Source organism: Epinephelus lanceolatus, chromosome 14, assembly GCF_041903045.1.
Source record: "Epinephelus lanceolatus isolate andai-2023 chromosome 14, ASM4190304v1, whole genome shotgun sequence".
Lineage (NCBI taxonomy): Eukaryota > Metazoa > Chordata > Actinopteri > Perciformes > Serranidae > Epinephelus > Epinephelus lanceolatus.
In genome coordinates, this window is record NC_135747.1 from 42,635,993 (window position 1) to 42,652,632 (window position 16,640).

Sequence of the window (16,640 nt, forward strand, 5' to 3'; positions counted from 1 at the left end):
TTCGAACCCACGCGCACACCCCCACCCCTGATCCATCATCACAGTGTGGGATATATTTGAATGACAATGCTTTATGCTGTGCAATCACACAGCTGCCCTTTCTGTCTTTTTTTTATAAAGCACAGTGGCTTGGCTCAGAGACAGCATTGAGGGCTTATACAGTCTGATGCCAACATAACCATGGGAAAGGTAAAGAAAATTAACCACAGTTTAACACACATTTTCCACACTCCTATATTTCCTGTACACAATTTTAAGTTTTCGTACCTCTGCACCACTAGACATCCACGGAAACGATCTTTATGCCTGTGCAATGATTGCTTTTGCAGATCATATTTTACGAAGACAGGAACTTCCAGGGGCGCTCTCACGAGTGCAGCAGCGACTCTGCAGACCTTCACTCCTACTTCAACAGATGCAACTCCATCAGGGTGGAGAGCGGCTGCTTCATGGTGTACGAGAGGCCCAACTACATGGGCAACCAGTACTACCTGAAGAGGGGGGAGTACAGTGATAACCAGCGCATGCTTGGCATGAGTGACTGTGTCCGATCTTGCCGTATGATTCCCCAGGTTGGTCAGACAGGCTGAGATTTTGTTCAATGGTGCTGTAAAAATAGACACTGTTAAATGCTTTATTTTTGCAAATTAACCATAGCGATGTACCTGATTATTTCGGCACTTAAAACCAAATAAAATACCATATTACATATTATTATTGTGCTGCACATTGTAACAGATGTTTCCTTCCTGTGACAGCACCGAGGCTCCTTCAGGATGAGACTTTACGAAAACTTCGACATGTCTGGCCAGATGTACGAGCTGATGGAAGACTGCCCAGACATCCAGGACCGCCTTAGCATGTCTGAATTCAACTCCTGTAATGTGATGGACGGCCACTGGCTGCTGTACGACCAACCCAACTACAAGGGCAGAGCGTACTACCTGAGGCCGGGAGAGTACCGGAGATACAGCGACTGGGGAGGAGTCAGCCCAAGAGTTGGCTCCATCAGAAGAATCACAGACTTCTGAAGTTCGCTTCAGTGCATCTTTCCTTGAGTTTAATTGTCTGTTTTACCAATAAACGTCAACTGCTTCATGAAAAACATTCACATTTCATTCTGTGTATCTGACACCTCTCAGCCTCATGACTGAACAAAGATTTATTGACAGTTTGTAAAACACCTCTTGAATATGAGAGTGCAGAGTTTTTCTTGCTGCTGGTTGTTACAGCTGTGACTTTAATCTACTGTCTGGCTAAACAATGTATGTACCGCAGCTTCTGGTCAGCTCCTACAGTGTAGTTTAATCTCCTCTATGCTAGGCTTCCATACCAAACAATACATGAGTTGCCCTCTCCCACTTTTCGCCCCTGATGGGATAAGCCGGTCTGTATACGGGCAGGATTTATCCATATGATCAGAGAGTAGCAACACAGACTGGAGAGTGTGGGACGGTAAACTGACGTCGGAGTGTGAGACAAACAGAAAAAGATCAGGATGGATCTGGTGAAGCAGGAAACATGCAGGCGCTGTCTCAGAGTGACATGTAACAAAATGAATGAGCACATATTTGTCGAGGCACAACATAAAAACATGTTCAGCCCCACTCTTACAGTTTCATCAAATAATAAATGAATGAGTAAACTCAAGATGATGATTGTCATATTTGATTAATTATAATTTAATATCATGACTGACATGTAATTACCAAAACTTTAATATACCATAAAATACACCTATAACATTCTAACAATCATTCTTATATATTCATACTTTGTCATATATTCTGTTTACAGTTTGCCACCCTTGATTTGTCAGGTCCGCTCTGCAGTCTGAGCAGTTTTGAGATATTGAGCTTCAAAGTTACTAATATGAACCTTTTTGTTTTCCAAATAAAAAGATTAAAAATGAATCGTATGTTATGTTGTAATGTAACATTATGTTACGTTAATGTATGAATAACTCAATTTTGACAAAAATGTCAGAGTGAACCTTAAAGTTACAAGTTGTCTTAATGATTTAAAAAAAAAGACCTAATATTAAATATATATATATATTTAAAAAAGATCCTTAGCATAACAGTCCAAAAACTTTTTTTTTTAAAGAAATCATACAAATTTCTACATTTTCTTTTCTCTCTGTACATAAAAGTTTTCTCTGTATGTCACTTTCATAATGAAAATTAATAATCACAATTATTTATTTTCTAACTAAATAATATGTTGCATTAATATCAAACATCCGTGACAACCCTAACAACATTTCAACATAACATTTTAAGATTTTTATAACTAATACAGGTGTGTGTCCATACATTTAATGTCTATAGTCTGAAGTTATAAATTAAATAAATACACAGATGAACCTCAGATATCAAGGTTGTGATATCTTTGTCTTTGTTCATATATAAATGTATTCTGTTTTTACTCGTGTGGCACCATACCACCAATATTTTCTGTGACACCATGATGGAGAATATCTTCCATTATAGATGTATATAAACACAAACAATACACACAACCAAAACTCAAGACCACATACTCCTTTTGCCTTGTAATATTTTTTGGAAGCCTTCAAAGAGTCAAATATGGCTGTGATACATCAGGGGAATTGTAGTCCATTAAGTCAAAACTGCCAGTTGAGGAAACACGCTGTACTACACCTGAAGCTGGAGGTAAATGTGGTGTTAGTACATGAAGTAAAAAGCATCCCCCACACACACACACATACAGGTTACATCCTAACAATGTTCAAATCCTGATAAAATCCTTCTGTCCAGTGCAGCTCACAGACCAACAGCTCCGTACACACTTACTTATTTGCATACAGTGGGGCTGCTCAGGTAGAGCAGGTAGAGGGAGACTGAATGGCTTCCTGCTCTGTTATGCAACATATTTAATGCGAAAGGGCTGTTCCATATTGTTCTGCAGCCATTGTCCGCTGGATGTGTGGATACCATACTAGTCCTTTCCTTTGTCCATGCGTGTCAAAACACCAAACCAGTTAATTATTTATCCTTTTTTTCAAATACAAATCCATATTTCTGACCCAATGTTGTGCTCCAACAAAAAGGTAAACATGTGCCAGTAGCCTGCAATTATAACTATGCTAGAATTTGAATAACAATACTTTGTTTGTGAGGAGGTAGTATAAAAAGCCCTGAAAACATGGGGAATCTCTCCAACGGAGACCATGGGCAAGGTAAGTACTGTTTTTCCTCTCTGCTCACATTCAATGAAAGTTGCCACACAGCTTTTTTAATCTGCTCCCAGTTTGTTTTATGTTGTGCTGAATTCTGTTTCCTCTCACCCTCCACCAGATTATCTTTTACGAGGACAAGAACTTCCAGGGTCGGAGCTATGAGTGCAGCAATGACTGCACGGACCTTCACTCGTACTTCAGCCGCTGTAACTCCATCAGGGTGGAGAGCGGCTGCTTCATGATCTATGAGCGACCCAACTTCATGGGCCACCAGTACTTCATGAGGAGGGGGGAGTATTCCGACTACCAGAGGTGGATGGGCTTCAGTAGCTGTATCCGCTCGTGCAGGATGATTCCGCTGGTAAGTGACAAAGAAGACGATGAAAGATCGCCGAAGAAATGATTCACTTTGAATTTGGCTTTGAAGTTTCTAATCAGTAAAGACTCAGTAAGTCAGTAAACACTTCTCAAGTTTTATGAGCTTGTGGTAACAGACGACTTATCTTCTCCTTTGGTCCCACAGTATCGAGGCTCCTACAGATTGCGTATCTACGAGAAGCCCGACTTCAGCGGTCACATGATGGAGTTCATGGATGACTGTCCCTGTGTGTCTGATCGTTTCCATCACCGCCACGTCTACTCCAGTAATGTTATGAATGGCTTCTGGATCTTCTACGAGTACCCCAACTACAGAGGCAGACAGTACTTCCTGAGACCCGGAGAGTACAGGAGGTACCGCGACTGGTGCGCCACCTGCGCCATCGTCGGCTCCTTCAGGAGGGTCACCGAATTTTAGCCATTGAGCGAAGCCTTGCTGTAAATATCAAACACTTTGTTTATTAAAGATGTTGAATTTTTAATCTCCTTCGTGAATGTGTTTTGATTGATGTGTGACCTCGTTCTTCGACTGTGAGGACATACAAGGAGCCGTAGAAAGACAATAAAATGGCTGCCAAGACTTTAACTGTGTGGACTGCAGATCTGATGCTCAGTTTGTGACTTTTATGTACGCTGCTGTCTCGGCCAGGTCTCCCTTGAAAAAGAGATCATTGATCTCAACAGGATTTACCTGGTTGAAAAAGGGTTAAATAAAAATGATAAAAAATAAAAACATGAGGGTTAAAATGACTGAGTAGTAAGAGGTGCTAAAGAGGTGATAAACTACCCATCAAAGAGGGCAACATTTGTAAAATCCTTTCTTCTGTGATTCTTGTTTTGACTCACGCACTTTTACAATATTAATTATAAATCATTATATTATACACCACTAAATTGATACATAGTTTACACACATTTACACACAGCCCCCCCATATTTTATTGGTCGTGAAAAACATCATTTAGCATCATTATTATTCAGACTTAATTTATTTTCTTGTATCTAAAAGTAGAGTGGGAGTTTTATGATTTTTTTGTGGGTCGAAAATATGCTAAATCAACATAAACCTGACTCTATGATGTCATTATGTGCTCTCTACCAAATGTATTACCATTAGAAATGTTTTTATTTGTGGAGGGAGGGAGACAGAGGGTGTGTTTGTAAATCCAATCTGACGCTCTACACTAGAATAAGAGCGCTGTTGTTCAAAGAAATGTTTCTAAATATATTTCCAAGTGAATTAACAAATGGTTAAATTAATCACACACTCACTCGGCTTTGCGCTCTGCTGCTCTGAGAGTGTGGTGCTCTGAATAACGACAGTACAGTCCGACAGCGCTGTGAATTCATGAACGGTCCAGTTTGTACCCCATCATGATTGAAGGGGAAGAGAAAGAGATACATATCATATCAACGCTTTATTCCAGACTCCATTACTTTTAGGAGCAGTTATAAAATTAAGTTTGGACTGTTTATCTGACAAATGACAGAAAAATAACATTACACATTGAAGACTGTAACTCAAGTAATGAAAGCTGGAATCACTCGTCCATACTTTAGTAAATAAAGCAGGTGAAAGCAGGAGAGAGTCAATGTCTCATTAGTGAGAGACGACTTCACTACGCTAGAAATCCTGCAGAACAGTGGTGTCACCACCGACTTCTTTTTTCACCTTGCAGGCTGAGGAACTTCTTTGAGAACATTTATACTTTCTCACCCTCCATGCAAGTGTCCAATTAGAGCTGCTGGTGCATGATCCCTCACTGGCTTCCCACTCATGTGTGTCAGATGGTCACACTTGAGCAAAGCTTCGCTCTGAATCTTATTTTTGTGATTTTTATTAAAAAGAAAATAACAAAAACAAAACAACAAACAGTTATTTCAAAGCTTAAGTTTGGTGGTATCATCCATATCAGTCAGTATTTGCATTAGTGTGTTTCATCATTTAGCCAAACCTGCACAAGTCAGTTTGATAATCCAGTTGTTGAGTCCACTTATTGGCTGGTCAAACGATTTCAGTGACAACATCAGATCAGTGTCCAAATAAACCAGTTCATTGGCCAGTGTTTTATCTGAAGTAACTGCAAAGTTTAAAATGAATTTCCAGAAAATCAGCAAAAGAAAATGCTAATTAATGCACCTTTCTGTCCACTCTGTACTCGTGTGTGAATATTAGCAGTCGGGCACATTGAGGTAAAAAAATTCAGGTGCAATTAAACGACTGCAGAAAAAGAAACGAGTGGAATTTTTCATCTCCTCATTGGACATTTGAGTCATGCGTCACGTATGTTGTGATTTGTTTATCTAAGTCTGTTTTCTTTGCACCTTGTTGCAGCCATACACCAACTGTTTGCAATATTTTTCTGAATCTCACTCAGGTTTTTTTAAATTGTAAATCATATCTTTTGTCTCTGTACTCTATAAATCTGTATCCTTCATTATGTTTTTGATATTTCATTGCTCTGTAAAGCAGTTTGAATTTCCCTGCTGTATGAAATGTACTGTACAGATCAAGTTGCCTTGGCTTATGACATCAGCCTCGTCCAGTGCTGAGTTAAGGTACGTTATATATAATTAACACATCAATTTTTATCATTTGATTTGTAGAAGTTTCTCTCCTTGTTCATAAATCCTTCATACTCCATGTGTTAAAATCACAATTCTTAATAAATTCATAATTTAATTCTTCATCAACCGAGACATTAACACAAACTCAGGGCTACTTCATCTCATCTTGGTTGTCAAACTTCTTCTATAAATAAACTTTAAATTACTTGAAAGACTTTATACGTGACGACTTTTAATGTGTCGACCAGCCTTTAGAAAAAGAGTTAACTGTCAAACAGACTTTAACGCTACTCTCAAACAATCTATAGTATAACTAACTGCACTTCATTAATTACTGTTTTAACACCCTATTTTTTCATTAACTTTTTGGAGATTTATAAATCCTATGAAATGAGCAGTTCAGTTGCTGAGTCTTGTTTGGCTGCAGTCTGTGTTTCTTTTAAAATAGTGGTTATGCTCAAGTTAAATGTGACATGTTGCTACAAACGGCCTTTTAAATAAAAAATGATTTACGTGAGATTGCATAATCAACATTCTGTCAATTAACACGACAGGATTTTTTTATCAGTCGAGGGGAGACTGCTGTGAAAAATACAAAAATACAAAGTCACTCTGTTTATTTCTTTATACTTAGTGAATATTTGTCCAGGTTCTGGGTTTCTCATGGGTTTGTCGGGGACGCTGCCTGCTGTCACGTTCTTTGATGGTCAGACCATAATGTGGAGAACGTTCTGACTGAGAATAGAACACACACAAAGCTTATGCTTATAATAGACAATGCAGATGACGGCTGCCAGAAAAGGATGGATGGAGAACCATTGTTAACACATTTATAGACCCCGTTCAGCAAAAGTCATACTGCTAATTCATCAGCTTTGCACATTTGAATAACAACACATCATGGCCCCTGGGCTTTTGTATAAAAGGGCTCCAGAGTCAATGAGTTGGCAGAGCAAGTTGAACCATCCACTGGTAACCACCTAAACCACCATCATGGGCAAGGTAATGGGATGTTTACTTGTGTTGTTACATATCTACAAATAATTTTTACACTGCCAAATACATCTAACAGTTAAGGTTTGCACTGATGTTTGATTCGTAAATGTCTGTTTCAGATCGTCTTCTACGAGGACAGGAACTTCCAGGGTCGCTCCTATGAGTGCATGAGCGACTGCTCTGACATGTCCTCCTACCTGAGCAGGTGCCAGTCCTGCAGGGTGGAGAGCGGCTGCTTCATGGTCTACGAGCGTCCCAACTACATGGGAAACCAGTACTTCCTGAGGAGAGGAGAGTACCATGACATGCAGCGTATGATGAGCATGGGCATGATGTTCGACAACATCAGATCCTGCAGAATGATCCCCTATGTAAGAAATCTCAGCTGTACATCCCTTTAATTCTCGTATACTTTAACATATGTGGCTGTACTCACATGTTCCCTGTTCTGTCTTACAGCACAGAGGTCCATTCAGGATGAGGATCTACGAGAGGGAGAACTTCAGTGGTCAGATGAACGAGCTGATGGACGACTGCGACAACATCATGGACCGTTACCGTATGAACGACTGCATGTCCTGTCACGTGATGGACGGACACTGGCTGATGTACGAGCAGCCCCACTACAGAGGCAGGATGATGTACCTGAGGCCCGGAGAGTACAGGAGCTTCAGGGACATGGGCATGAGCGGCATGAGGTTCATGAGCATGAGGCGTATCACCGACGTGTGCTAGACTTCTGTATTTGACTCCAGTGAATAAAAACGATGTGTAATTCATAAACATGTTTGTCGAGCATTTGCTTTCTTTGTGTGGTTCGTCCTTAAAATGTTAAAAAAAACTCAAAAACAGGTCAAACTTACTTCATAGTATTTTCTAATATTGCTTGTTTACATCAAAAAATAATAATTAATTAATTTAGCTGCTCACATTTGCAGCTTTGTTTCTATTGTTATAATGAGACTGGACTCACCACTCTAGCGACGCTGCAGCATCTTTAAAGTAAACAAGGCGAGAAATGTAAACATGCCAAACCACAAGCTCTTTAATCAGTGATATATCACGATGATTTGAGAGCTTTGCACAGTTATCATATACATTATAAAATATAACTGATTAAAACAGTAAATAGATATCAGACAGTATAAAGTAGCACAGATAGGAAACATTAGTATAGATGAATACAAAAATAAATATTAAATTCAAAACAATAATGGCTGTTAAATAAAAAGACAGGCTCAAGAATTAAATTGTAGTGCTTTTACTTTGAAAGAGACTGTATGCAAACTGTACATTTCCTGTGAAAACAGAAGTGTATTTTGAAAACAAACAATGCATGTAACAGGCTGAAGTTGACACGGCGTCCCAGAACGTTAGGACCCCCTCAGAAACGAGGTGATTCACCTCAAGGGGTTTATCCTAATAAAATAAACTTAATCATCAATGTCAACAACCAACATGCCCAGAGCACCTTGGACGTCATATGTGGACGTGGAAAGTCCGTAGCGCACCTCTCTCCATGGTGATACCCACACTCTGGGTCAGGAAGGCGGTAATACATTTACAAGCTGGTTGCCAACCGCCAAAAAACGTAGAAGAAGAAGAATGCGAGACTTGTTTTGTTTCCGGTTCTGCGGAAAACTCGCACAAGTTCGTAGTTTTCACCAAAGTCCGCACACAGGATTCGTATTTCTTTTAATGCACATTTCCCAATGATTCGAATCACTTTTGGATGGAAACATAACTAGTGACGTTGTTCATATACAGTCAATAAAATAATAAATATCATGACACATATCTGAGGATGCATACATTTTTCTCTGATATCAAAATAAATGAGCTTATATATTGTGTAAAGGCTGGGGAAAATATTCTAATGGATGACATATAGTAAACTCAGCATAACCTACAGTTCCCTAATATTAATTCCATCTGTGCAACATTATTATTATATCATGCAATACTCACAGTTCTGTTGCAGACACTGGAAAACTGCTCTATGGCCACCTAAGTCAAAGCATGTGTGAGTCCTTACACTTCACCAAATACACAACATTGTGAGGAGACGAGAACTCATCTGTTGCTCATTTGTTGCTGCCATGAGTCTGGTGCACTTACAGATCATCAGGCCCATCTGATGATGATGATGATGATAAGAGGAGGAAGAAGAAGGTACACTTGGGGGGAAATTTTCACTCTGTTGTCAAACACACTCAGGCTCGCATGTATTAACTGGACTTATACAAACATGCATTAAATGGAGAGCTGTCAGAGTGAGGGGGCTGCCCATGGACAGGCACCCCAAGCAGTTTGGGGTTCAGTGCCTTGCTCAAGGGCACCTCAGCAGTGCCCAGGAGGTGAACTGGCACCTCTCCAGCCACCTGTCCACACTGCATATTTGGTCCAGACGTAAGCCGTCGTCCAGTTCCCGACCCAGGTCCCTGTGGACTGAGCTACTGCCGCCTCTCTATGATATGATTTATTCTGAACAAATATTGTTACAATTATATGAAATGATTGATTGATTAATAATATTTAGCTGTGAGCACCTCACAGTTGTGCAGTGAGGCTCATGGTCTGCCTTGAACACTCAAAACAATACGATGTGTTTTGTGTCAAATGTATGAAACTGGTTAATTTATCAAAAGTATTTACACAATTTTTATGCTTATTTTTCTAATTGATGTGCGAGTGTTAAATGTTTTAGATATGGACTGACTTTAGAACACAGAGAGGATACCAAGTGCCAGTGAGGGTGCACTTATCATTCATGAAACTTTGTGTTTTATGAATTAATTTCCCCTGATAACATTGATCATATTGATTCATATTAAAACTGAAGTGAATGATGACAAACACAACATCTGTATTGTCTCAACAGATAAACTTTTAGGCATTCTTAGTCGTCCCTGTTGGGATATGTTGCACTGTTCTGCATTAAATATGTATTAGGGTTATTAAATAATGGTTTTGTCAGACCCAACATGGCACTGAGAGATATTTCAAAGATGGAGAAGGGCTGCCATCTGATGGTGACTGTAACACCTCAATTAAATCTTTTGAACACAAAGATCCTGCACGTGTGTCGACCTCTTAAACACGAGGTCAAGTTGTACTTTGTTGTGTGAGTTTAACTTCACTCAGTAATAAGTAACAGAGGAATTCATTTAAAAGAGAATCACTAGGTTTTATTCAAAATCTTGCTTTTATACACTGGTGCTCTAATAACAGGAATCCATGATACGCCTCATGCTCATGAACCTCATGCCGCTCATGCCCATGTCCCTGAAGCTCCTGTACTCTCCAGGCCTCAGGTACATCATCCTGCCTCTGTACTGGGGCTGCTCGTACATCAGCCAGTGGCCGTCCATCACGTTGCAGGACATGCAGTCGTTCATACGGTAACGGTCCTGCATGTTGTCGCAGTCGTCCATCAGCTCATGCATCTGACCACCGAAGTTCTCCCTCTCGTAGATCCTCATCCTGAACTGGCCTCTGTGCTGTAACGTGAAATGAGTGATTTAGATTATTACATTAAAATACTGGAATGATTTTTATGAAAGTTTTGATTTAAATTTAACAGGAGTTAGTGTACCATGGGGATCATGCGGCAAGACCTGATGCAATCACTCATGCCCATGCGCTGGTAGTCAGAGTACTCTCCCCTCCTGACAAAGTACTGGTTTCCCATGTAGTTGGGGCGGTCGTAGACCATGAAGCAGCCGCTCTCCACCCTGCAGGAGTGACACCTGCTCAGGTAGGAGGTCATGTCAGCGCAGTCGCTGCTGGTCTCATAGGAACGACCCTGGAAGTTCCTGTCCTCGTAGAAGATGATCTGGAAAAGAAACCATCATACTGAATAAGTTTTTTTTTTTTTTTTTAAACATGGTCATAATTATGTTATAAATAATAGAAATCCAAAGCTGTACACACCTTGCCCATGGTCATGGTTACAGTTACTACTGTTTTGGCTCAAGGGGACTGCACACTTTTCTCGATATCCCCCTGTTGCTTTTATACCTGACCTCCCACACACAGGATACATGACCCCATTGTTCAAACTCCTGACAGAGCAACATGGAGCAGAGGCCCCCGTGTTCGGTTCAATTCAAAGTGACCTTCAACAGATCGTGAATTGCGGTGGTTGCATTTGTGACAGGAGGCCCCACTTTGCATTGTCTGTGCTGCTGAGCGTGTTTACCACAAACACACCTGCCTCTAAAGGCTCATTACACAGGTTACCTTTAATCTCGTGGCTGACACAACACAGCACAAGGTTTTCCCCCCTAAAGATAGGGTTCATGGCTGTGAACAAATGCACGACCTGCTGAGGCAGAATAAAAGTTGACTTTAGAAAAAATGACATAACTTAGGGGCGAGGATTTATGTTATATGTTGGACATAACTTAATTACAACCTGACAAAGTGAATGTAATCTACAGTATGCAATGAAAGACTTAACATAACGTGTCTGTTGTACAGTTCCCCCAATGTAAATTATGTTTTTCTAATGTCTTTTTCCTTTCTATTTATGTTATTTTTATTTATTTATTGTTGCTGGTTGTGTTCCTATTTATTCATTTTTTTAAATCATATTTTATTATATTTAAATTTTTTCATTATTTTTATTGTATTTATTTTTTAATTATATTTTATTATTATTTTTTAATTATTTATTGCTGGTTGTGTTCCTATTTATTCATTTTTTTAATCATTATTTTATTATATTTTGTTTCATTATTTTTATTAGGTTTTCTGTAACTTTATTGTATTTATTTTTTAATTATATTCATTATTTTTTTTATTTATTTATTTATTGGTGCTGTTTGTGTTCCTATTTATTTAGTGTTTATGTTTTTACTGATTTTATTATTATTATATTTATTTATCTATTTTTATGATATTTTATGATATTTTTTGTTTATCTTTTTTTCATCAGCAGTGCCCTAACGTCCCTGCACTGGTTACCAGTAAAGTAAAGGTCTGAGTTTAAGGCCTTCTGTTTGTCTTTAAAGCCTAACATGGCCTGGTACCCAAATCCATCTCCTTCGCCTCTTTTCCAACCCAAGACCTCTCAGATCCTCAGACCTGCTGCTCCTGGTAGTCCCAAGATCCAGACTAAGGGGGAAGGCGATCGTGTGTTTCCAGTAGTCGCCCCAAATTTCAGTGAAGTGCTCCTCCTCTGTAGACACGTTTAAATCTGAGCTGAAGACTGACATGTTTTCTAAGGCCTTTGATTGTTCTTAAGGATTCTGTTTTATCTTTCATATGTTATTTTCAGATCTTACTACTTTATCTCCTTTTGCACTCGTTTGTTTGTGCATGTTTTTATTTTGAGAGACATATATTTATTTATTGTACCACCTCACCTAATTTTACTGTTCTACTCTTGTTCAGTAAAATGATTTCCAGTTTGCCATCTCTGTAAAACTTTAGTACAAAGATCTGACAAAAGGATAAATACTTTTTATCTGAAAGAAATCTACATGCGCTTCATGCTCTGTGACAGAAATTCACTGTACTTAAAAATAATGTGTGTTTTTTACAAACTTGACACAGTCCCACTTTTGGACCATGACCCACCAGTTGGGAACCACTGCCCTAAAACCCCACTGGCCACAGGTACAACTTTCATCACAAGATACCTCTCACATATGAGGGACATGTATTTGAAATCACCAAACAATCCTGTGCTGACAAAGAACCACAATAACACTCTTATTTTTATCTCAGCTAAAAAAAAAAACATGTAATACTAGAGATGTGATAAATGAGTGGTCATCCAGTGTGTGTGTGTTCTGATGTGGCATGGACAGACCTGGAGACAGACTCAGGTAATGTTCAGAAATGACAGGATTTATTATTTGGTCACAGAGTGGAGGTGAGGATGAGGAGGAGATGGTGGAGGTCAGAGGGCAGGGAGTGTTGCGTGATGGCTGAAGAGGTTGAGACGTGGCCTGGGGGGAGCAGGGTGGTTACTTAGAGGGGCTGAGGGATTTGCAGAGGGGGCACAGGCAGGCAAATAAGAAGGCCCACCAGAGAAGATGATCCTGGAGCAGAGGGGAACAGGATTAGGCCAGATGGGAAAAACAACATGTAGACTTGAACAAGTTAGTACTGCTGCAGCTGAGTGAGTGATTTGGTGATGAGTGGATAAATGACTGGAGTAGATCTACTGGAGCTTGATGAGGGGCAGGTGTGGGTAATCAGCAGTAATCAGGAGCCAGGAGGGAGCAGAGGAGGAGAGGAGGACCACAGACACACACAGGAACACACAGGTTGACACAAGTAAAAGACCCCGGGGTCATGGCTGTGACCCTGAAACTATGTTGAGTTCAGAAGCTGTCAAATGTCAGTGTGATTCCATCCACCTGTTTTTATCTGCATTTTCAATATGTGCATAAAAACTATTAAGTGGGAATGCAATAATTTTGAAAATCTCAAATGCAATTAAATGCATTCATTCATTTATTCATTCTTTCATTAATTCATTCATGTTAGGGGTCCCAGGTGTGCTGGAGCCTGTCCCAACTGTCACTGGGCGAGAGGCAGCGTTCACCCTGGATCACAGGGCTGACACACACAGAGACAGACAACAGTTCACACTTACACTCACACCTACAGACAATTTAGAGTCACCTGTTGAACTAAAGAAGAGAGAACATGCAAACTCCACACAGAAGGGCCCCAGCTGGCCCATGGATTTGTACCCACAACCCTCTTGCGTGAGGTGACAGTGCAAACAGCTGCACCACTGTGTCACCCAACAAACTAATGAAGTGTCTAAATAATGACGTCTCCGGCTCACTTTTAACATGGAGAGTGAGGTGGTGTTGTGTTGGAGGACTGTCTCTATCATATGAAACTCTTGAAGAAAAGTGTCAGCACATGGGAAGAAAAAAGAACTTTAGGCACTCATGCGTGGAGCAGGAACAAATGCACTGGAATTAAGTTAAAAAGCCGTTATTCATTGCTTTCATTAAAACACTGGACAGTTTCGACCCTTATGCACAACCCTGTACGCACACAGAGTTGTTTGTACAATTCTTTCAAGAGGACAGAGCTGTAACACCACTTGCTAAAAACTAAACTCTCTATTTCCACTGTCCAGTGTGCTGTCATGTGTCATTTTGTTGCTCCTCGTCTGCAGATCCCTGACTGGAGAATTAGCACCACCTCCTGCTTATCTTAATATACCAGCTCTTAATATTTGCATACTAGTAGTGGACGGAAAGCACATAAATTCCTATTTTCTTTTGCTGATTTTCTCTAAAACTGAAAATTAAGATTTGTGCTACATATGGTTGGAAACCTGACTTGCGTAAGTAAGAAAGCGCCCCCCCCCCCCCAATGCAAAACATGAATAAAATACAGATCTGGTGCACACAAGTTATAGAGAGAATAACAGAGGCCCAAGAAGTGAGCCCTGCTGGACACCACAGGACAGTGGGGAGGAATCAAATACAAAGTCACCAATACAGAGTGAGAAACTCCTGTCAGAGAGATATGAAGGAAACCAGTCTAATGCTTCAGCTGATATGCCAACGCAATCACACAACCTGTTAATGAAGATCTGAGGTCCAGAGGTACGAATGCAAAACAGTCACCTCCGTCAGAGGACATTAAAATATCACTTGAAACTCTCAGAAGTACAGTTTCAGTCGAGTGCTGTTCCCTAAACCCTGACTGAAACTTGTCGAAAATATTGTGTCTCTCTAACGCAATTGTGAGTTGACAGGCAACTTTTTGTTTGTGATTGTGTGTGTGCCATCATGGATACATTTGGTCCTGGAGACACCTGTTGTAGTGGAACTACCACATAAAAGTTTTTGAGTATTTTGCCAGACGTATATTTTTATCTGCCTGTGGACAGATTTTGTTGCTGCGATAGTGTCACAACTGTGCAAGATGCAGTCAAGAAACTACACAGGTGTGTAGTTCAGATCACAATGAAGGCCGAGTTGGAGGATGGGTGTGATCCAAGCTCAGGTTCTGTATAGGTCCGTTTCCACTGAAGAAGTTCCTGGTACTATTTGGGGGGCAGGAGCTACTACAGGAACGTCCCCTCGCTCGGCCCTCTCAACCGCTGTGTCTCCACTGAGAGCGGAGTAGGAGGAAGGTTCCTGTAAAGTTACTGGGCTCTGGATGTGATGTAATCATTGCGCGACCAGTTTGACCGGGGCGACGTAGGGACGCCGTTAGCTGTTAGCCGATAGCGGTGTCTGTAATAACTCACTAAATGGCCCGTGAAAAAAATATTTTTTCCAGCGGATGTCTTAGTTACAACATGATTGAGCTAACTGGAGTAGTTTCATGTCGTATCCGACAACGGGAGGCTTTTAACAGATGACGTCCTGATGTTAGCTTTGATGCTGCTGTTAGCTGTCCCTGTCAGCTGATGCTTTCTAGACATTGTGATTTTCCAAAACTGAATAAATACCACACACAGCAACACAAAACTGCTTTGCTAGCTCAATCATGTTGTAACTAAGATATCCGCTGGAAAAAATATTTTTTTGACGGACCATTTAGTGAGTTTTTTTACATGGCGGCGGAAGCTATATGAACGAGCTAACCCTCGTCTGCTGAGTTTTAAAAATGCCGGCTATTTTGTTGCTTTCTGTTGACGTCACATCCCTCCTTGAGTATATCCAATCAGCACCAAGTAAATCCCAAGCCCCAGCCAGGAGTTTCTCGGAGCGTTCTGAGTACCTACTCTGAGGCAGGGACTTGTGTAGCCCCTGTAAAAGTTCTGGAACTCTGTCCTTCGGGGGTGGTTCCTGCGGTGGAGACACGCACCAACGGCCCCGGCCCCGTAAAATTACCCCGAAGTTCCTGCGGTGGAAACGGGCCTTATGTCGGGGGTGGGGATTAGTACTTTATGCCCACATTGACCCACAATTTTTTTAAGTCACGGATCACTCAATCCCAGTCTGATTCTGTGCAATCCATGGCATAATTTACAAATAAATCAGGCACCGTTCACCCACTTCACCAAACTAATCTCATGTCACTGTGTGATCCCTCAAGATGGCCTCTGAAATCAGCCATTACCGATTACTGCAAAAGAGAGAACCACATAATGAACTGGGAGGAAGCCAGAGTCATCCGCACAGAAGATAATCTTTTCCAATGCTGGATCATGGAGGCAGTGGAGATAAGGAAGCAGGCCCACAGGACGATGAACCAGGATGAGGGAGCATATACGCTGTCACATACCTGGAGCGCCGTCCACGAGGAGCGACCTGACAGCAGGACGCGCAGTGCCCCTGTTAAATTTGACAGGGCGACTGCGGCTCCGAAACATCAGCTGACATAAGGCACGTCACCAATGACATCTGGTGACGTGTCTGAAGAAGAAGGAAGACACCTGTCGAAACATGTCAAGGTAAAACAAACCTTATCATGTCCGATATAAAAGAAAACAAAAACACCAATTTAACACTTAGACAGAATGAACCTCTATGGATTAAGAAGGCCTCTAGTTGCTATCGTC

General features: G+C 40.7%; 3 protein-coding genes and 1 pseudogene across 4 annotated transcripts; 3 read left to right on the top strand and 1 right to left on the bottom strand.

Moving 5' to 3' along the window:
- Positions 1-323: 323 nt before the first annotated feature.
- On the top strand, positions 324-1,051 carry LOC117248799 (gamma-crystallin M2 pseudogene; annotated as a pseudogene). Its single transcript, XR_013493300.1, has 2 exons — positions 324-572; positions 759-1,051. The product of XR_013493300.1 is annotated as a gamma-crystallin M2 pseudogene (transcript).
- A 2,141-nt stretch (positions 1,052-3,192) lies between these two features.
- Positions 3,193-4,062, top strand: LOC117249742 (gamma-crystallin M2). The gene is made up of 3 exons (XM_033615441.2): positions 3,193-3,202; positions 3,321-3,563; positions 3,726-4,062. The coding sequence occupies exons 1-3, from the start codon at positions 3,194-3,196 to the stop codon at positions 3,996-3,998; spliced, it is 525 nt and encodes a 174-aa protein (XP_033471332.2). The 5' UTR covers position 3,193; the 3' UTR covers positions 3,999-4,062.
- A 3,032-nt stretch (positions 4,063-7,094) lies between these two features.
- On the top strand, positions 7,095-7,927 carry LOC117251496 (gamma-crystallin M1). Its single transcript, XM_033617829.2, has 3 exons — positions 7,095-7,150; positions 7,264-7,515; positions 7,604-7,927. Exons 1-3 carry the CDS (start codon positions 7,142-7,144, stop codon positions 7,877-7,879), a joined length of 537 nt encoding a protein of 178 aa, XP_033473720.1. The 5' UTR covers positions 7,095-7,141; the 3' UTR covers positions 7,880-7,927.
- Positions 7,928-10,310: 2,383 nt separating this feature from the next.
- On the bottom strand, positions 10,311-11,167 carry LOC117249908 (gamma-crystallin M3-like). Its single transcript, XM_033615769.2, has 3 exons — positions 11,078-11,167; positions 10,740-10,979; positions 10,311-10,644 (listed from the first exon to the last, which is right to left on the bottom strand). Exons 1-3 carry the CDS (start codon positions 11,090-11,092, stop codon positions 10,366-10,368), a joined length of 534 nt encoding a protein of 177 aa, XP_033471660.1. The 5' UTR covers positions 11,093-11,167; the 3' UTR covers positions 10,311-10,365.
- Positions 11,168-16,640: the final 5,473 nt, after the last annotated feature.